Source organism: Thamnophis sirtalis, unplaced genomic scaffold (genome assembly GCF_051295495.1).
Source record: "Thamnophis sirtalis isolate CommonGarterSnake01/CBP01778 unplaced genomic scaffold, rThaSir2_p1.2 scaffold_4, whole genome shotgun sequence".
NCBI lineage: Eukaryota > Metazoa > Chordata > Lepidosauria > Squamata > Natricidae > Thamnophis > Thamnophis sirtalis.
In genome coordinates this window covers 136586390-136609473 of record NW_028261384.1, presented here as the reverse complement: position 1 = coordinate 136609473, position 23084 = coordinate 136586390, and the positions used below count along the sequence as shown (strand labels likewise).

The 23084-nt window shown below is 41.1% G+C and overlaps 1 protein-coding gene across 1 annotated transcript; it reads left to right on the top strand.

Moving 5' to 3' along the window:
• The first annotated feature begins 6462 nt into the window (after positions 1-6462).
• LOC148046830 (vomeronasal type-2 receptor 26-like) lies at positions 6463-20842 on the top strand. The gene is made up of 5 exons (XM_087714996.1): positions 6463-6680; positions 11999-12290; positions 16559-16780; positions 18584-18710; positions 19944-20842. The coding sequence occupies exons 1-5, from the start codon at positions 6463-6465 to the stop codon at positions 20840-20842; spliced, it is 1758 nt and encodes a 585-aa protein (XP_087571122.1).
• The last annotated feature ends 2242 nt before the right edge of the window (positions 20843-23084 follow it).

Sequence of the window (23084 nt, the reverse complement as noted above, 5' to 3'; positions counted from 1 at the left end):
AGTAACATTGCCCAACACGAGGAAATTCCAAGTTTATGAACTGCTGGAATAATCATTAATAGTAACGATAGTTGCAGAATTCTGGAAGCTGTACTCCATCTTTCTAGGAGTTGAGAAACACTGCATGAATGGGTTTTCTTGTTTTATCTGTTGTTACTACATTCAAATTGTATGTATACAATTTTGGGATTAAAACATTTATTGTATGATCACATTAAAAGCAACTGTGTCCTCTTTGCTGATGACGCAAAATTATTTTGTTTTTTTATTTTTTATTGAAAAGTTTTAATAAATTTTATAAATGTTTACCCTTCCCTCCCCCCACACCAACCCTCCCCCCTCCAACCCTCCCTCCCCCAAACTTCCCAGAGCAACATACAGGGTACAAACATTTAACAATCATACACTAACATAAGCTAACTAACTCTAGCATCCTACCTCCCTCTTGTACTTTAACTCCCCTTTTATTAAACTAAATTTAGATCAATTTTAACATTCCTTGTTCATTCATAAGCTAATTAAATTTCTTAGTCCGATATTTATGTTGAATGTAATCAATCCATCTCCTCCATTCCAAATGATATTTCTCATCTGAATGGTTCTTCAAATATGCTGAGATTTTGGCCATCTCTGCTAAATTTACTACTTTTAACGTCCATTCTTGGATAGTAGGCAATTCTTCCTTCTTCAAATACTGCACCACCAACAATCTTGATACCGTTATTAAGTTCAGAATCAAATTAATCTCTATAACTGTACGGTCTGTAATTATACCTAGCAAGAACAACTGAAGAGTAAACTTTATCCTCTTTTTAAGAATATTTTGAATAATCCACCATATTTTTATCCAAAATGCTTCAACTTTTTTACAAGTCCACCATACATGATAATACGTAGCGTGATGACGTAAAATTATTTAATGCCACCAACAATACTGCTACCCTACAATGCAACCTAGACTATGCATCAGAATGGTCATGTAATTGGCAACTCCACATTTCAACAAACAAATGTGCTGTCCTACACATTGGCCAAAAAAATCAGAATACCAAATACAAGTTAGGTGGAAACTATCTTGTAGCTGACCCTCACTCTGTCAATGACTTAGTACTTATCTCTAATGATCCAAGCCCCAGAGCTCACTCTAACGACATTGCTAAAAAGGCATTAAGAGTTGTTAATCTTATTTGCAAAGCTTCTTCTCCAGTAACATTGTATGGTTAGCTAGGGCCTACAAAACCTTTGCCACATCAATTCTCAAATGCCACTCATCTGCCTGGAACCCACACTTTATATCAAACATTAATACTAGACTTATAGATTGCTTTACAGTGCTTTTTCAGCCCTCTCTAAGTGGTTTACAGAGTCAGCATATTTTGGAACCCCATTTTACCCACCTCAGAAGGATGGAAGGCTGAGTCAACCTTGAGCCTGATGAGATTCGAACTACCAAATTGCATTACTGCACACTAACCATTGCACCACCGCTGCTGTGGGAAATGCTGGGAATCATGCTTACCAGCTGGAGATCTCCCTCCTCCACAAGCAAACAATATGAGTGTCGGGCCTGCAGCCATATTTTCTTTTGGATCTTTGGCCTGCCACACTTTCTATTATTCTGCTATACCTTTTCTATTGTGGGAAAATGGTAGAGGGGAATTGTACAGAGTTACATATTATATAGCCGTAACAAAATTATTTCTAGAAAGCCAAGGTCATCCTTTGTCTCTGCATCTCTGCAACTGACCGGAATTGGATGGGTGGAACTGCCAGCGTGGTAGTGGGAGATTGGACCATGGGATGGACGTGGGTGTGTGGATGCAAGATATGGAACTTTCAGCTGGGTGAGGAAAACCGGGAAGCTTTCAGATTCGGGTTTTCCCAGATGTGCCAACATGGCTCTCTTAATAAATTGGAACTTTGACCAATACTTTGCCTTGGACTCTGATTTATTTCTGGATGCTATTTGGAATGCTGACATTGAGAACTTTCCATAACTCTCCATGACTGACTGGTGGGTGGTTTTCACAAGGTGATGAGTGTGTGCTTGCGTGGGGGTGGGGTTTAGCCTTAATATCACATACAGTATAAAAGTTGGTGGGGAAGCACCAGATTTTACTCTGACAATTTATTCATTGCCTTAGTGCTTTGTTGGTCAGTTCGTGCCGGAGGAGATAAACTGCATTTCAAACCATATCTGTTTTTGGCTGTTTTCATTAACCCTTCAGAACTTGACACTGTGGCTTATAAAGAATTAGTACAAGCTTAAGCTCTGTACAAGATTCTAAACCAGAGTTCCCCAGAGTTTCTGGCCCTGCAGACTGGCTTTGGGGCAGAGGGGATGGCTCTGTACGAGCAGCTGGCAAGTACGTGCACACTCAGCTCCATTTGCATGAGTGGCATGCACGGAGGACTGCCACTCACTTAAATGGAGCACCCATGAGTGAGTTTGCCTAGTGCTCGTGCAAGTGAGGATGTGAGTGTGCATGCATCAGTGGTGGGATTCAGCCGGTTCGCAGCTATTCAGGAGAATCGGTTGTTGGAAGAAATCTCCTTTTGATTCCCCCCCCCCCACTTTACAGGGCTAATCTTGTAAGGAAGGCAGGAAGGAAACATTCTGGTGTTGTTTCTAGCCTAATCTTTATTGACCTGCTTACAGAAACTGCCTCTCCAGTTAACCTTTATTACATTGTAACAGTTAAGACAAAGCGCCCGTTGACCTGAGTGATGTTGAGTTGGCCATGCCCACCCAGTCACATGACCACCGAGCACCACCTACCTAGGTGGTCATTAGGGCAGAATCCCACCATTGGCATGCATGCACTTCCTGGCCATTTCTGTGGCCTGGCTGCAAATCTCTCATGGACCACCAGTGGCCCATGGTGCCCAGGTTGGGGACCCCTGATCTAAACTACTAACAGTCCAAGGAATCTAATTTTTTTTGCTACCGTTTCTGTGGGCGTGGCTTGGTGAGGGTCATGTGACTGGGTGGGCGTGGCTATGTAGTCATGCAACTGGAGGATCAAAGGACAGAAATTCACTTTAACAATGTCCTGCTGGAGCAGGGTTGGACTAGATGACCTCCAGGTCCCTTCCAGCCCTGGACTATCCCCTGAAGCTGTGTCTAGTGCCAGGTTTGTAGTCCTTCCTCCCCCTCCATTTTCCTCCCTCCATCCCTCCTCCTCCTCCTCTTCCTCCTCCTCCTCCTTTCTCTGTCTCTCTCTCTATGTCTCTCTCTCTCTGTCTCTCTCTGTATCTCTGTCACTCTGTCTCTGTCTCTCTGTCTCTCTGTCTCTCTCTTTCTTCTTTCTTCTCAGTACCCTCCACCCCCCAATTTTGGCCTAGCAGGCCTCAAGGAAGCATGCTGGAAGCAAAAATGGACCCCTCCCCCTGCATTTCTTGAGAACCTGTAGTAAAAAAAATATTCCAATAATCAGTTGTGGAACAGGCGATCATCGGAGCTTTTTAAAGTATTTTTTACTACCGGTTCTGGGAACCAGTGGCATTTTCCCCCCCAGAACTGGTAGCATTTCACTCTCGTACAAAGGGATTCAGGACTGATGATGTGTTTGACCCTCCTTCAGGGTCAGCCTGGTCTTCTCCTACAGATGTATTGTTCTTGTTGTGTTCATTTGCCATTGTTCATTTCATTGTTTGATTATCTTACTTCAGTTTTATTTGTACCCCTTTCCTTTTCATTATTGTAAGCAGCTTAGAAGAGCTCCGTGATGAGATAGGCAGGAAATAAATTTAACACATAAACAAACAAGAGAAGGACCGGGGAGACATGATAGCAGTATTCCAATATTTGAGGGGCTGCCAAAGAGAGGAGGGGGGGTCAAGCTATTTTACAAGGCACCCGAAGGCCAGACGAGGAAGAATGGATAGAAACTGATCAAGGAGAGAACCAACCTAGAAATAAGGAGACATTTTCTGACAGTGAGAAAAATCGACCAATGGAATAGAAGTTGTGTTCAGACGTTGTGGAAGCTTCATCACTGGAGGCTTTCAAGGAGAGATTGGGCTGTTATTTGTCAGAAAGGGTCTAGGGTCTTCTGCTTGGGTGGGACAGTTGGGTTAGATGACATACAAAGTCCCTTCCAACTCTGTTCACCTCTTTTCTGAAGTCACTGTAGCGATCCATTCCAGGAAAGGTGACAATTGGTGCATTAATCAGAACTGGACAAAATGACTTCCAATTCATTGCTTCCACCTGAATTTTTAGCAGGAGTCATGACTCAAGGGGGAGACCCAAATCATGGACCCCTTCTTCTGAATGACAAGATGGACGTTTTGATCATTTGTGTCTTCACTCCTATCTACTAGAATTTGATTTCACAGCCGGCTAATTCTAAACCATTAAAAACTCAATACAATTCCACTTCTACCACTGCTGGTCCTATCATAAATTTTACCTACTTCTGTCTGAACTCAATTTTTCCTAATCTTCTTTATTTAGCGTATGGCAAACACATGGACTTATGGCTCTTTATCTATAAAGAGCCAAGAATTCTACAAAGATATCTGGATGCCAAAAGTCGTTAACTGCCAATTCTTCAATGTAGTCTGGCTGCCATTTGTTGCTAGTCGCTTGGTCCACACTGTAGTTCAGTGGTTCGAATCCCTAGCTCCACATAACAGAGTGAATTCCCATTACTTGTCCTAGCATCTTCCAACTTAGCAGTTCGAAAGCACGTAAAAAAATGCAAGTAGAAAAATAGGAACCATCTTTGGTGGGAAGATAACAGCATTATGTGCCCCTTTGGCATTGAGTCATGCCAGTCACATGACCATGAAGATGTCTTCAGACAGTGCTGGCTCTTCGGCTTTGAAACTGAGATGAACACTGCCCTCTAGAGTCAAGAACAACTAGCACATATGTGTGAGGGGAACCTTCACCTTATTGTGCTATCCAGGATGCATCACGAGCAGGCAAACTAGCATCACATGCCTCAAGAAGAGACTGGACTGCCATCTGTCAGAAATGGTGTAGGGTCTCCTGCTTGGGCGGGGGGGGGGAGATTGGACTAGATGACCTACACGGTCCCTTCCAATTCTGTTCAATTTTCCTATTGGCCATCAATGTGGTCATCCTAAACTTTCTTCTTTGACTTGGGCCACAAAGATAAACGTGGCAATAATTATTTTATCTTTTTCTGTCTTTTTTTTATTAGCAGTTTTTTTAAATTATTTTTTCCCTTCTATCTACAACACCTTACAGTCATTACATCAACATTGTTAAGTCATCATACCTGTACATGTATATATTTCACTTCTATATTTACACACCTTTATACACACACACACACACATATATATATATATATATATATATATATATATATATATATATATATATATATATATATATATATATATATACATATACATATACATATACATATACATATACATATACATATACATATACATATACATATACATATACATATACATATACATATACATATACATATACATATACATATACATATACATATACATATACATATACATATACATATACATATACATATACATATACATATACATATACATATACATATACATATACATATACATATACATATACATATACATATACATATACATATACATATACATATACATATACATATACATATACATATACATATACATATATATATATATATATATATATATATATATATATATATATATATATATTGGTTTTTGGCTTAATTAATTTTATTCTTGTTTTGCAGCCATTTGTACCAATTGTTCCAAATTTCATAATATTCCGACTCTTCGTTATCTTTTAATTTCAATGTTAATTTGTCCATCTCTGCACAATCCAAAAAATTTTTTAATCACTAATTCATCTGAGGGGGTATTATTTTGTTTCCAGCATTGGGCAAATGCTATTCTAGCTGCAGTTAGCAGATGTGTTAATATGTACTTAATTTTCTTTGTATATTTCCCTTTGATTATTCCCAGTAGAAAAATTTCGGGTTTGTATTTTATCTCTTCTCCTGTAATTTCTTGCACCCATTTCCAAATTTTTGTCCAATGTTTTTGTGTTTCCGGGCAGGTCCACCATATGTGATAATAAGTCCCTTGTACAAGGGTCCTATCTTTTGCTGTCTTATTGCTGTGTGTCCAATAGGGATAGCTTTGATTGTCTTCCCTGCAATTATGCAAATCGTAATAATTGCTACTTCTCAAGGGCAGTTTCAGCAGATTAAACAGCTGGTGTGTAAATTCAAACCTAGTTATAAAAACCCCATTACTCCTAGCATATTCATAGCTGGGCTAGCCAGGGAGAAGAAGCAAATGTGGCTGAGCTTTTTCATTTTATTTTCCCTCTCCCTGCTGTGACCCTTCTCATTGTGAAATGTTGCTGGAACCCTTTGCTTACATCCGATTCAGTGGCAGTGATGAGGTTCTTGATGCGGATGTGAGCACCTGATCTGCACCTAGATGATGATCTTAGAAGTCTTGTTTTTGTTTTTATCCTACCTGGGGAACAATGTCAGTGTAAGAGACTGCTCTCCACCTGCTCCCCTTCCCATCCCTCACGAATCCTATCAGCCAGGCGACTTCCTGATAGGTGGGATTACATCTCAGATGTGGTACTTTTTTCACGAACTCGCCTTCCGAAAACCACCTTCACAGGACCAGAGCTTCGAATTTCCCATGTAAGAAACTCTTGGAGCTGTGATTTTTAGTGCAACTCCATTCTCTGTTTAGTTAGTTAGTTAGTTTAGTTAGTTTTACTTTATTGTCATTGCACATGGTACAATGAAATTAAATGCCATCTTCCGTGTACAAGCTTTTGTTCACCTAAAGGCTTAAACCTCCCCCTTTGCTCCTGCTGGATTCACTATTTCTCACCTGCTGGTGAGCTGTGTAGGCTTCCAGCTTAACATCTGCATCCAGAATGAGTGAATGAAGCCAGGTTTCTGTGATGAGCAAAACACAGCAGTTCTTGATGTATTTAGCCTTTGCAATATGTAGTCCCTTAATTCGTCCCTTTTGTTAGTAAGAGGTCTTGCATTGGTAAGAAATATACTTGGAATTGAACTTGAGTAGGGGGAAACCTACTCAGCTTAAAAAGAATGCCTGAACGACATCCTCTCTTTCTCTTCCTGTCCCTCCATTTTCTCCTCCTCCTCCTCCTTCCTGCAGGGATAGTAATCTGTGGCTCACCCATGGCTTTTCTATGAAAGGAAAGAGTTGGTTGGGAAATGCTTATCTATTGTCTTCTTCAAATTGCAAGATAGAATAGAATAACAAAGTTGGAAGGGACCTTGGAGGTCTTCTAGCCCAACCGCTTGCTTAGGCAGGAAACCCTACATCACTCCAGACTCTATCCATAGGCAACCCCAGTGCCTTCTCAACCTAATCATCTCTTTGCTACAACAATACTAAACAGTTGTTGCATATCCCAAATGAGTTACTCATGATATAGAATAGAATAACAGAGTTGGAAGGGACCTTTGGAGGTCTTCTAGTCCAACTGCTTGCTTAGGCAGGAAACTCTACACCACTTCTGACAAAGGGTTGTCCAACATCTTCTTAAAAACTTCCAGTGTTGGAGCATTCACAACTTCTGGAGGCAAGTTGTTCCACTGATTAATTGTTCTCACTGTCAGGAAATTTCTCCTTAGTTCTAGCTTGCTTCTCTCCTTGATTAGTTTCGACCCATTGCTTCTTGTCCTGCCTCCAGATGCTTTGGAGAATAGCTTGACTCCCTCTTCTTTGTGGCAGCCCCTGAGATATTGGAAGACAGCTACCATGTCTCCCCTAGTCCTTCTTTTCATTAAACTTTCTTGTTGTTCTTACTTGCGAACTCATGTCTGACCCATCACAACCCCATGGACAATGCTGTCAATGGGGTTTTCATGGCAAAGATAGTAATAATAGCAGTAGACTTATATACCGCTTCATAGGCCTTTCAGGCCTCTCTAAGCGGTTTACAGAGAGTCAGCATATTGCCCCCAACAATCTGGGTCCTCATTTTACCCACCTCGGAAGGATGGAAGGCTGAGTCAACCCTGAGCCGGTGAGATTTGAACTGGAGTGGGTTGCCATTTCTTTCTCCAGTGGATCACAATTTGTCAGAGCTCTCTGCTATGACCTGTCCATTTTTGGTGGCCCTACACAGGCAGTAATCCATGAAGGGGTTTCATTAAACTAGACATATGCAATTCTAGAGATCATTCTTTATATGTTTCAGCATCCAGTCCCCTAATTATCTTTGTTGCTCTTCTCTGCACTCTTTCTAGAGTCTCAACATCCTTTTTGGTGATATGCAAATGTAATGAATGTATGTAGGAGTGAATGAATGAATGAATGAATGAATGAATGAATGAATTAACCTCAACACTAGACAATAATACAATAATGCAATAGCAGAGTTGGAAGGGACCTTGGAGGTCTTCTAGTCCAACCCCCTGCCTAGGCCGGAAACCCTATACCATTTCAGACAAATGGCTATCCAACATCTTCTTAAAGACTTCCAGTGTTGGGGCATTCACAACTTCTGGAGGCAAGTTGTTCCACTGATTAATTGTTCTAACTGTCAGGAAATTTGTCTTCAGTTCTAAGTTACTTCTCTCCTTGATTAGTTTTCACCCATCCATTGCTTCTTGTTCTACCCTCTCTCATGTTCTCTCCACTTACATTTCTAAGGCATTATAACTGGAGTGTCTATGTTTGGACTAACTACTCCCAAGGTAACTCTTATTTGAATCCATTTGCTGAATCTATCAGACAATCTTATTTCTCTTCCTGGATGATTTAATCCAAAGACACAAACATGCATATATTCATCATTTGGCGAGAATGGAATTATGGTTAACCCTTTTGTGATAAGCTATGCCATGCAAAATATCTCCTTTCTACCCCAAGAGTAAGAAAGGACAAGCCAAAGAAATTAAAAATATGAATGGAAAAAAGGGAAATTGCTTAAAACAATGTATGCCAAGGGAACTTCATATTATTGACTATACCTCTGTGTGATCTTTGTTATATTTGCAAAGCATTCTTGCTTGTCACCACATCGCTATATAGATTCATTCTTTAAATGTCTCACCTCTCCCTTTTTGACATGGGTGCAGTGGACAGGGTAAATTGATGTAGGAAGTACATTGGTTTGAGCTGTGCGTGGAGGGGGAAGTCAGGGTCTATGCAGAGACCAGTTCCATGCAAGGCAAGTTACAGATACTTTATCATGGGGATGGTGGGTGGGGTTGGTTGTACCATCAAGTCAGTCCTGACTCAATCAATGAATCGATCAATCAGAAGATCTGGAAGGGACCTTGGAGGTCTTCTAGTGTAGCCCTCTGCTCAAGTTGGAGATCCTATACCATTTCAGTATTTTCTTTAAAAAACCCTCCAGTGATGAAGTACCTACAACTTCTGGATTGTTCTTCCTGTTAAGAAGTTTCTCCTTAATTACAGGTTGCTTCTCTCCTTGATGAGTTTCTATGCATTGTTTCTTCTTCTTGCATTTTGGTGCTTTGGAAAATAACTTGACTCCCCCTTTTCTTTGTGGCAGCCCCTCAAATACTGGAATGCTGCTGTCAAGTCCCTCCTAGTCCTTCCTTTCTCCAGACTAGTCAAAAACCAAATCCTGCAAACGTTCTTCATACGTTTTTGTCTCCAGGTCTTTAATCATCTTAGTTGCTCTTCTCTGCACTTTTTCGAAAGGCTCAACATATTGTTTGTAATGTCAATGGCTACTACCTGGATTAGTCCATTCAATTTTCTTGGCAGTATTTTCCAAAGTGGTTTGTCCTTACCTTCTTCTTCCTAGGATTGAGGGACAGTAAATAGCCCAAGGTCACTCATCTGTCTCTGTGCTCCAGGAAGAGCTAGAACTCTTGGACTGCTGGTTTCTAGCCTGATTCCTTAGCCACTACACCAAACAGGCTCTCATCCTATCAGTTTACAGTATGTTACAAAATGTTAGCAACCCCATTGTATGTGTTATATGTTAAAAGTCCCTCTTTTTGGGTATCTCATCCAATTCTTCCAAATAGAATTTCCCCAGTCTCGCCCTTACAGAGTTGAAAGGGACCTTGTAGGTCATCTAGTCCAACTCCCCGCCCAGACAGGAGACCCTACACCATTTCTGACAGATGGTAGTCTAATATCTTTTTGAAAGCTTCCAGTGATGAAGCTTCCCACAACTTCCAAAGGTAACTTCTGTTGCATGGGTGGATTGTTCTCCCTGTCAGAAAAATTCTCATTTTCAGGTTGAATTTCTTCTTGATCAGTTTCCATTCATTATTCCTTGTGTGCTTTGTAAAATAGCTTGACCCACTCCTCTCTGTGACAGCCCCTCAAGTATTGGAGGACTGCTATCATGTCTCCCCTGGTCCTTCTCTTCACTAGTGTAGCCATGCCCAACTCCTGCAACTGTTCATCATTTGTTTTAGTCTCCAGTCCCCTAATCAACTTGGTTGCTCTTCTCTGCACTTTTTCTAAAGTCTCAACATCTTTTTTTATAGTGTGGTGACCAAAACTGGATGCAGTATTCTAGGTGTGGTCTTCCTAAGGCTTTATAGAGTGGTATTAGTACCTCCCTTGATCTTGATTGTATCCCTCTGTTACTGCAGCTGAGGATCGCATTAGCACATTTGGCTGCTGCTGCACACTGCTGGTTCATATTTAGCTGGTTGTCCACTAAGACTCCAAATCCCTCTCACAGTCACTGCTATTAAGCCTTCCTCTTGATTCATTCATGTTTCCTTCCATCTGTTTTGGATTCAGCCCAAGTTCTATCTTCTGACCAATTCATCTCAATGTGATGTCAAGTGTTGTGTGACTCTGGCAGAAACAAGGATCAGTTCCCTACCTTTCTGCATGTATGTCTGACTGCTTATCTACAGTACTTTGCCCCATAGGTGCTTTTTCAAGAGGCAACTGGTCTTTCTGGTTTTTCTTTGAAGATGTTTTTTTTTCCTCATCCAAGAAGCTTCTTCAGCTACTGTACTTTGCTTTGGAAGTCCCATACAAAAGCACCAGTAACAGCAGCTCGTGGCTACTTTAAAGCTTCATTAGAGAGTGTGCTTTGCTAACCCAATCTTCTTTCCAATTTTGAATAGAATAACAGAGTTGAGAGGGATTTTGGAGATCTTCTAGTCCAACCCCCTGCTTAGGTAGGAAACCCTACACCACTTCAGACAAATGACTATCCAACATCTTCAGAAAAACTTCCAGTGTTGGAGCATTCACAACTTCTGGAGCCAAGTTGTCCACCGATTAATTGTTCTAACTGTCAGAAAGTTTCTCTTTAATTCTAAATTGCTTCTCTCCTTGATTAGTTTCCACCCATTGCTTCTTGTCCTACCCTCACGTACTTTGGAGAATAGCTTGGCTCCCTTTTTGTAAAAGTTTATATTTTTTATATTCTTTTGGGGAGCTTACGGTTTAATTTTATTTGAATAAAAATAAAATGTTTCTGAAGCACTTCTTTGAAATAATACTGACATCCCTATTATTTACATTCTCTGCATTGATTCCAGAATTAATAACTTACAGGAATTCACCTAAGTTCCTATTATTTCCTGTCTTATGCCGAGGTGGCGCAGTGGTTAGGGTGCAGTACTGCAGCCACTTCAGCTGACTGCTATCTGCAGCTCAGCGGTTCAAATCTCACCGGCTCAGGGTTGACTCAGCTTTCCATCCTTCCAAGGTGGGTAAAATGAGGACCCAGATTGTGGGAGCAATATGCCAACCCTGTAAACCGCTTAGAGAGGGCTGAAAGCCCTATGAAGTGGTATAGAAGTCTAACTGCTATTGCTATTTTGGACTATCTCTTCTCTTCTTTTGCGTATTTTTGCAACTTTTCTCGCAAATCTTAACCAACAACTCATTTTGCTTGTATTGATTTTTTTTTCAAACTTTTAAGATTACTTGTAGTAAGTAAAATGGATTCAGAGGCTGATTAAAAAAAACCCAAAACAATGATATAGGTTGTACAATCTGAACGTTAACTGTCTTTCAGCATAGTGACAAAGTACTATCAACATGTGCTGAGCTTGGCGTTTGCAATAAATGAGATTAACCAGAACCCTCAGATCTTGCCCAATGTCAGCCTCGGGTTTCACATCTATGATAGTTACTACAATGAGAAGATGACTTATGGGACCACATTGAACCTACTCTTCAAATTCCATAGTTTTGTCCCCAACTATGCATGCAACATCCAGAAAAATCTCATGGCCATCATTGGTGGACTTGGCTCTGATATTTCCTTCCACATGTCTGACATCTTAACCCTTTATAAAATTCCACAGGTAAGATCTTCAAGGGCATTTTTTTTGTCCATTCTAAGCCTATATTTTGACTCTTGGTGATTGCCTAGCAGAGGTGGGTTCCTACCAGTTCGCACCAGTTTGGTAGAACCGGTTCGTCAAATCTACCGAACCAGTTAGAAGAGGTTCCACCAGTGGACCCGGAAAGCAGGCCACACCTACAGAAGAGGTTCCAAATTTTTTTGAAACCCACCACTCACACACACACACAGATTCACACACAGAGAGAAAGAGAAAGAAAGGAAGAAAGAAAGAAATAAAAAAAGAAAAGAAAGAAAGAAAAAGTGAGAGAGATGAAAGAAAAAAAAGGAAAAAGGGACAGAGAGACAAAAGGAAGGAGACAGAGAGAGAGAGAACACACATGGCCGGCAAGCCACTCCAACCAGTTCACATGGCCGGCAAGCCACTCCCACAAAGGAGGCCACACCCAGAGTAGGTTCGAAATTTTTTTGAAACCCACCACTGTTGCCTAGGTACGTCCCTACAGTTTTCTTCCCAAGGTTTCAGAAGCGGTTTGCCATTGCTTCCTTCTTAGGGTTGAGAAAGAGTGACTGGTCCAAGGTGACCCAGCTAGCTCCATGCCAAATGAAGGACAAGAACTCACAATCTCCTGGTTTGCAATCTGATGTCTTAACTTACACCACTATGAAGTATATACTGATTTGATTATGAATTAAGATGGAGTAGATGCAATTCATTTTTAGAACAATATTACAGTGCAGAAAAAAAACTGCAGAAAAAAATAGTTGTTACCAATCTGCCTTCCATTGAGGACCTGTATGCTGCAGGAGTCAAAAAGAGGCCCGTGAAAATATCTACAGTCCCCTCGCATCCTGAACATAAATTGTTTCAACTCCTTCCCTCAAAACAGCTCTATAGGGCATTGCACACCAAATCAACTAGACACAAGGACAGTTTTTCCCCAAATGCCGTCACTCTGCTTAACAAATAATTCTCATAACACTGTCAAATAATTTACTAAGACTGTATTACTTTTATTCTTCTCTTCCTTCCTAGTGTCTATCCCATTTATGACTAGAACCACGTTGCTTGTATCTTTCAATTTATATTGTTTTTATTTGTTTCCTAATATGATTTGATAGCTTATTAGTAACCTTGACTATCACTAAGTGTTCCATCTTTTATTTTTTGATGAATGCATTTTATTCTCCTTATGTACACTGAGAGCATATGCACCAAAGACAAATTCCTTGTGTGTCCAATCACACTTGGCCAATAAAGAATTCTATTCTATTCTATTCTATTTTCTTTTTTCTTTTCTTTTTTTTCTATTCTAAAAGGTTTGACTGAGAACAAATGTTTGACTCTATTTAAAATGAAGTCAGGTTGCTGTGGTTTAAAGGATTTTGACAAGAAAACAGCAGAATAAGGCAGAATAATGGATTTGAACAGATTTCCTTATTGTTACTCTTTTCGTATAAATCATTTCATTTCCCCATAGACTGCACTGTTTACTTTGAATGAAGAAAAGACATTCAAATCATGATCTGAGAGTTCATGTTCTAAAAAGGCAGTCACAAAGACTGAGAGATGATCACGTGAGGTCCTAATACCACTCTATTAAACTCTAGTTAGACCACATATAGACTGATGCATCCAGTTTTGGTCACCATACTCTAAAAAAGTTGTTGAGACTCTAGAAAAAGAGCAGAGAAGAGAAACCAGGATGATTTAGGGACTGGAGACTAAAACATATGAAAAACAGTTGCAGGAACTGGGCATGGCTAGTCTAGTGAAGAGAAGGACCAGGGGAGACATGACAGCAATGTTCCAATATTTGAGGGGCTGCCACAGAGAGGAGGGGGTAAAACTATTTCCAAAGCACCTAAAGGCCAGACAAGGAATAAAGGATGGAAACTGACCAAGGAGAGATTTAACTTAGAAATAAGGAGGAACTTTCTGACAGTGAGAACAATCCACCCGTGGAACAGAAGTTGCCTTCAGAAGTGGTGGGAGCTTCATCACTGGAAGCTTTCAAGAAGAGATTGGACTGCCATTTATCAGAAATGGTGTACGGTCTCCTGCCTGGGTGGGGCATTGGACTAGATGACCTACAAGGTCCCTTCCAACTTTGTTAATCTAATCCAATCAAATAGATCTGCCTTTCCTTTCAGCTCACATATGGTTCTTTTGCCTCTGAACATAACAACCCAACATGGTTTCCTTCCTTTTATCGCATGGTCTCAAACGAAGCCCCTCAGTATACAGGAATTGTCCAATTACTGAAGCATTTTGGATGGACTTGGGTCGGACTCATTGTTTTGAGAGACGAGAGTGGAGATCATTTCCTGCAAAGTTTGGAACCGTTGTTTTTCCAGAATGGAATCTGTTCTGCCTTCATACAAAGAATCCCAAGCCAAGGCCGTTTGCTTTCTTTCAATGAGATCAGCGAGGTCTCCTCCAACATTTATCGATCTTTCGCGGACCACAGAACCAAAATATTTGTTGTCTATGGAGAAACACTTACGGTGATGTGGCTGAGTTCATTAATGTTTCAGGGAGGGTCTGATCATTCGGAAAACACACAGGTGGGGAGGTTGTGGATCGTGACTGCGCAGATTGACTTCACAGTCATGGGCCTGGTCACCAGCTGGGATTCAGAATTATTCCAAGGCAGTATTTCCTTTGAAGTCCCTTCAAATGAACCACTTGGGTTTCAGAACTATCTTCGGAACCTGAAATGCTGCTCGGCGCACGATGACCGTTTTCTAAAAGACTTTTGGGAACAAGCCTTCCATTGTACGTTTTCAAATTCCAATGGATCAGTGGAGCATAATGAAGCTTGCAGTGGGGAAGAGAAGTTGGAGATGCTTTCGGGTTCTGTTTTTGAAATGCAGATGACTGGCCACAGCTACAGCATCTTTAATGCTGTCTATCTTTTGGCGCAGGCTTTACACACCATGACTTCATTTAGGTCCCTCCGCCGAGCATCGGTGAAAAGAAAGAGACTTGCACGTCAAGATCTTCAACCTTGGCAGGTAATAAGGATCACAGTGGCTTCAGTGGTTAGGACACTGGTTTAATGATTTGCAAGCTCATTCAAGACCAAAGTGTTCCTTTGTGGTGGGATGAACTCCCATCATCCACTCCAACTCCTGCCCACCTAGCAATTTGAAAGCGAGTAATTGCAAGTTGATAATTAGGTACCACTTCAGTAGGCACATTAGCAGGAAAGGAGACCCCAACTGGGCATCCCCAGGGCAATAGGTAATGTCACCAGCTAATTCTTTCAAGCCTGTTAGGGGCTTTTGACACAAATGGGATGGGGATAGGTAATATCTCCAAAATGAAATAACTTTATTATTAGGAATCAGGGATTCAGCCAGTTCAGATTAGTTCAGGTGAACCAGTTGTTTTGATTTTGTGCAGTTCGGAGAACTGATAAAATTGATCACCAGCTAGCCCTAACCACCCACCCCACCACATTCCTGCCCTATATATTATCTTCCCTTTGCCATGTGGTCCAGACTGTCCAGCTAATTTTCATGCCTCGCTTGCTCTGCTCACCAATGGTAAACATGCCACCTGCTCACCCATCTCCACAGGTCAGGACCAATGGTCATGCCATTGCCTGGCTCCGGCCTTGCCCCAGAGCCACCACATGCTTGCCACCCACTTCGGTTGGGCCGAGTCACAGCTGCTAAATTGCATAAGAGATGCTCTCTCTCTCCCAGCAAGAGAAGCAACCGCTGTCCTGGAGAGCAGAGCTGGAGTGGAGCAGGCCCCAAAAGGCTGCTCAGTTGACTTCCCTCCAGAAATTGTGAATGCCCCAACATTGGAAGTTTTTAAGAAGATGTTGGATAACCATTTGTCTGGAATGGTATAGGGTTTCCTGCCTAGGCAGAGGGTTGAACTAGAAGATCTCCAAGGTCCCTTCCAACTCTGCTATTGTATTATTGTATTATTGTATTATTGTATAGTGTTGAGGTTCATTCATTCATTCATTCATTCATTCATTCATTCATTCATTCATTCATTCATTCAGTGATCCAGTTGTTAAGTGTGTTGAATCCCACCACTGTTAGGAGCACATTTTTGGTAAATGAAATTGCCTTCAACCTTGGCAGGGAATTTCCACCTAATGAAATGCCTTTATTATCAGGAACATTTTAGTAAATGAAACAGGGTTAAGATTAAATACGTAGCAATTGATCAAGGAGAACGGTAGCTTGTGTCAATTTTCGCATTATGTGTGACACGTGATATTTGTTCTTTCTTTTTCTGACCAGCTTCACTGGTTCCTTCAAGGCATTTCCTTTAACAACTCAGCTGGAGAAAGTGTGGCTTTTAATGATAGAATGGAGATGGCCACTGGCCTGGATATAATGAAGATGGTGATATTCCCAAATAACTCCTTCACGAAAATAAAAGTTGGGAGAATAGATTCCAAAGAAGAGCAAACCTTCAGCTTTTATCAAGATAAGATGAGTTGGCACAGTCATTTCAACCAGGTGAGTTTTCTCAATTGTAATTGGCCATTCCGTCATCTGAAAAAAGCATTTGATGGATCAAACATTTCTTCGAGCTTAGGAACTGGAACTGTATGGGTAGCTATATTTTGAAATGAAGACAAGAACTTGTTTTCCACATCATAGTGTGCACTCACTAAAGGAGTTACATTGGTTTGGTTTGGATTGGATTGAATTAAGTAATGGGATTCAAATAATTTAACAACTGGTTCTCTGCCCTAATGACCAGCTGGGTAGGCATGGACCAGTGGTCATGTGACCGTGTGGGCGTAGCCAACTCAAAGTCACTCATGTCAATGGGTGCTTTGCTTTAGCTGTTACAATGTAACAAGGGTTAACCAGAGAGGCAGTTTCTGTAAGCAGGACAATAAAGATTTGGATGTGTGTTTGTGTTTTATTTTTATAGTTTTCTTATGTATGATGTACACTGAAGATGGCATTTAATTTCATTGTATGAGGTGACAGTAAAGTGGGTAAATTAGGAGGAGACCCATGCTTGTCTTAAATTAGCTAGACGGTAGAAGATGGGACATGGTGGCTCAGTGGTTAAGACACTAAGCTTGTCGATCAGAACAGCTGGCAGTTCGGTGGTTCAAATCCCAAGCACTGCATCAAATGGAGTGAGCTCCCATTACTTGTCCCAGTTTCTGCCAACCAAGCAGTTTGAAAGCATATAAAAATGCAAGTAGAAAAATAGGAAGGAAAATAATAGCATTCTGTGTGCGTTCATCATTTAGTCATGCCAGCCACATGACCACGGAGAGCTCTGGCTCTTTGGCTTTGAAATGGAATGTCAGCATTCCAAGTATCATGTAGAATTAAATCAGAGTCCAAGGCAAAACGAACCTTAAAGATCCAATTTAATAAAGCAGACATCTTAGCACATCTGTGTTAATCCCAATTCTGGAAATGACATCAGAATTCCACCCAGTTAAAAGTTCATGATCTTGTCCCCACACCCACAATCCATCACATGGTCCAATCTTCTTCTTCCACGCTGGCATCCACACCCAGCTGCTTCCAATCAGGTGTAAAAGTGCGGAGAAAAAAGACGACCTTGGCTTCTAGAAAAGAATGAAAACAATACATTCCACAATCCTACTCCTGTCTATTCCCCCTTTCCATCAACTATACTAATGAAACAGCATAATGAAATAAGAGAAAGCACGGTAGGCCAAAATTCTAAAAGGAATATAAATGCAGGCCTGACATGGAGATGAGCACCACCCCCTAGAGTTGTGAACGGCTAGCACATATGTGTAAGGGGAACCTTTACATGCTTTTGAACTATTAGATTGGCAGAAGCTAGGACGAGTAATGGGAGCTCACTCTATTATGCGGTGCTAGGAATTCGAACCGCCAAACTGCTGACCTTTCTGATCAACAAGCTCAGTATCTTAGCCACTAAGCCACCGTGTCCCTACTTTTACTTTTAGAAGGCTCATATATCATCTATCATTGAGAATGTATCAACAAACACAAGGGGTCTTTAACATATCACAAAGATTAATTCAAAAAAAATACTGCTAATCTGGCATATATGGAATTTGCACATGAATGTTCAATCTATCTTCCCTTCTCCCTGCCTCACCCCAATTTAAAGCCTATATCAGTTTAGCCATTCTATGCATCTGATAAAGTGAGTTATGGCTAATTAAAATTTGTGGCTTTTAATTAAAATGAATGCTACTGGACTCCTTGTGACTTTTTTTTACTATGCAATATTATTATTTTTGAAAACCAGTTTTTTTTCCTTTCCTAAATTATTTTCACATTTATGGATAGGTTCTGCCCTTTTCTCTGTGTAGTGATCCTTGCCAGCCCGGATACCAAAAGAAAAAGAAGGAAGGGGAGAAATTCTGCTGCTATGATTGTACTCCCTGCCCTGAAGGGAAGATTTCACATGAAATAGGTAACGTACTGCAATAAACATGAATGACATGCATGAATGCAAGCAAACATGTCTGAAATGTATTTTTGTGTTAGATAGCCAGGAAAATTTGCGAGAAGAAACTGATTCCCAGTATAATGATTTTCAGTGGGGTCATTGGTGGGAAAGCAACAAAAGAAATATAATTTGTATATGTTGTGGCCCACTACAACAGAGCTGACAGTAGATTTGGACAGTGAGGAGGTTGGGGAGGGACATGGGCCAGTCCTGGAGTCTGGGGAAGGCTCTGATGAGGGCTTTATGTTGGAGGCAGAGAGGGGGCCAGAGCCGCATGCCAATTATCAGCTACCTTCAGAGTCAGACATCAGTGAGGCAGACGAACAGCTGGAGCTGTTCCAAGTGTGCACATACACAGAGTTGCCAGACAAAGGGAACAGCTAAAGTACAGGGGTCGACTTGGGAGTAAGTCCACAGGTGGACAATGAATGGCCCCTCCCAGAGGAAAGAAAAGAGGAGCGAAAGGGGAGTGGAGTTCGCTTCATTGGTTTGTGACTCTCTGAGACTCCTTGCCAAGTTCTGCAGATATCGGCCTGGCAGCTCTCCAAGCCAGATAAGGTCTGTGACTGTAAATCCTCCCTTGAAAGACTTTGTCAGATGTGAGTGAGAATAATCCACAGTAAATTAATAAAAGGGTTTTTTGTCAGGACAAAGAGTTTGCTTCAAGCTCTTGGGAAGCCTAGGCCAGAACAGTGCAGGTCTATAGCAGGAGTGTCAACCTCGATTTCATTAAGAGCTGCATCAGGGTTGTGTTTGATCTCAGGAGGGGGGGGCAGGTGGGTATGGCCAGCTTGATGTTACTTGTATTGGGGATGCCTTTGATGGCCTAAGTGTTCTGCCATCAAAATTGGGCTCCCAAGCTCCATTTCCAGCTACAGCTCTTTGGACAAACTTCCTTTTCAATAGATGACATTGTAGCTTGGATAATGAAACCTCTGCAACCAAGCTCAGATAACAACAAGAACCTCCTCAAACTTTCTTTTTAAAGGAAGAATATATTCTATAAACTCTAAAGGCACCAAATAGTAGTTAACTGTATACTTGTTAAGGGTTTGGTTAAATACTGCTAGCATACAACATTAAGACCTAGGATAACACAACAATGTTTAACAGGCAGGGATTACATTGAATAGAATATGGAAACGTGCCATGAACACACATGATCATTTTTTAAAAATTTCTTTTTTCAATGTCCAGATGTGGTTGACTGTTCCCCGTGTCCAAAAGACCAATATCCAAGCAAGAAGCAAGATCGGTGCTTTGTCAAGACTTTAAACTTTCTGTCTCATAAAGAACCATTAGGGATGAGTTTAGCCTTGGTTGGGATTACCCTATTTATAACTACAGCTTTTGTCCTTAGGACCTTTGTTAAGCACCAAGACACCCCAATTGTCAAAGCCAACAACCGGGAACTTACATTTACACTCCTTCTGTCCCTTCTCCTGTGCTTCCTTTCACCTTTGCTGTTTTTTGGACAACCTAACAAGACCACTTGCTTTCTTTGCCAAACTGCTTTTGGCATCATCTTTGCGGTGGCCGTTTCTTGCGTATTAGCTAAAACCATTACCGTCGTTGTAGCTTTCATGGCCACCAAACCAGGGTCCAACATGAGGAAATGGTTGGGGAGAAAACTGGCCAGTTCCATTGTTATTTCCTGCACCCTTGTTCAAGCAAGTATTTGTTCTTGGTGGATGGCAACCTCTCCTCCTTTCCCAAATTTGGATATGGATTCCCTCACCAGTGAAATAATAGCAGAATGTAATGTGGGATCTTCTGTCATGTTTTATCTTGTCTTGGGCTACTTGGGATTTCTAGCCATCATTAGTTTTATGGTGGCTTTTTTTGCCAGGAAGTTGCCAGATGCTTTCAATGAAGCCAAGTTCATCACCTTCAGCATGCTGGTGTTTTGTAGTGTTTGGTTGACTTTTGTCCCTACCTATCTGAGCACAAAGGGGAAGTATATGGTGGCTGTGGAGATCTTCTCCATCCTGGCATCCAGTGGTGGATTGCTGTCTTGCATCTTTTTCCCCAAATGCTACATTATTCTGTTGAGACCTCAATTAAACAACAAGCAGCAGTTAAGAAAAATCAATTAAGCAAAGTTTATGTGGTAGGTATATATTCAGTATATGTCTCTGTGTGTATTTAATTAATTACTGAATAGCTTGTATTTACTCTCTGGTCTGAAGTAAGCCACCTCCCATGTGATGCACTTTGCAAAGTGTGCAATCTTTTCCTATAACAGGACCTATCCACTATTCTGCAATAGCATTGTGGTCTCCTGACTACTATAATGTAATCATACAATAACAACAACCACCACCACCACAACAACAACAATGACTTGGCCATCAAAACTACATGATTATGGATGAAACATGTAACAGTGATACCCATTGTCATCAGGGCACTTGGAATCATGTCCAAGAATTTTATAAAATGAATCCAGAAATTGATGCTTCCTGCAATAACACAAGCGGAATTGCAAAAAACTGCGCTACTCGGAACATCATATATTTAAGGAGATAGTTAGTTGATACCTAGCAACTTGTATCAACCATTAGGACCAGACAATAGTATTTGTGACACATTTTTAAATGTTCAGTTGAGTGAGTTTCATGTTTAATGAATAAAAGAGATAATAATAATATTAAATAACAACAACAACAACAATAACAACAATTTGGAATATAGCTCTTAGAATCCAGAATTTAGACTGGACCCTTTTCAAGAGGAATACAGAAAGTTCAATATCATATGTGGTCATCAAAAAGTAGTTGTGTATGAGTGTTAGCTGGACATAGCTTGAATGCCTTTGGGATATGCTGCGCTCCTCTGATGAAATGAAAAAAAAAAAAAAACCTTAACTGTGGCCACTGTTTTTTAAACATTTTGTATGGTGTAATATTGGTGTGCATTGTTTTTGGTAGAACTATGGCAAGCCATGTCCAAATATCTAAAATATTTCCTTTGTCCAATACTCTTGCCCAGGGATGGCAAACTGTTTTCTTATGGTCTACCAAAATTGCAGGTGTGCAACACTATCATGTTTGCATGCATGCCCACACCAATTCATTCCTCTCCACCAACGTGCACATGTCTGCTGACCCTCCCCCTCTGTGCATGCATGCACTACCCTTCCCCAGGCTCCAGAGGCTTTCCAGAAGCCTGGGAAGGGCGAAAACGGCCTCGCCCAGCCTCACAGAGGCACTCCGGAAGCCAGAAACGGATTGTTTCCAAACTTCCAGTTGGCTCGTTGAGCCTGTTTTTCTCCCTCCCCAGTCTCCAGATCCTTTCCTGAAGCCTGGGGAGGGCAAAAACAGCTTCCTCCAGCCGTCTGGAAGGCCGAAAATCAGTTGGCTGGTGCACATATGCATGCTGGAGCTGACAGCTGGCGTTCCAGCAAATATGGCTCCGCATGCCACCTGTGGCACACATGCCATAGGTTCGCCATCATGGCTCTAGCCATGGGTGTTGTTAGGTAAGCTCCCCATTGGGAGAGCGAGTACATTCAGAGAAGCGTTGTGAGAGTGTTGTTGGAGAACACACAAACCAGCATACAGAGACACTGCAGTTTAAGTAGGCTTTTACTTTCGTGGAAATAGAGGTGTCAGAGTCCATCAAACAGTCCAAGTCATACACGGATAAGACAGTCAGTCATCAATGTCTTCCAGTTAAGGGATAATCCAAATAACATAGTCCAGTATCATATAATCAGTTCAGTACTCAAAGTTTGCTAGCAGTTGCAAAACTTACAATAGCTCACGGCACTTTCTAAGAGCCAGCTTCCAAAACACTCAGATCACATCAGCCGGGCATCTAACAAACAGAGAGCTAAGAGTCATTCTGGCTCTCTCTTATGGCCGATTGAGGAAATCAATCACATTTTACAGTATGATTTAAAGAAACAGGTACAATATTGTTATATGATTTATATATTGCTAACCCAACCATTAGATTATATTCCTAACAGGTGTCAAATTTGATAGTGTCACGGGCTGCATCATGATGTATTGTAATGTTTTTTGCCTTCATGTGTTAGGGTGGGTGTGGCCTGCATGTTGCATATCCAGCCTGTGGACCACCCGTTTGACAGGTCTGCTCTAGCCATTTATCCTCTATGGTTTAGATCTATTTGCAAAGATCAGTATCTTAGTTTAAATATAGTTGACTTTAAGAGCTTCCTCAGAACACGAATTGATTGAAGCATTTATACCTGGTTGAAGACCAATTAATGCTTGTGAAAGAAGGACTGTGTCCTCTGCCTACTGAGGCTTGACTTCCGGAGGCCAAACCCCCACCGTAGGGAGGAGGAACCAACCAGGTGGTTCCGCCCCA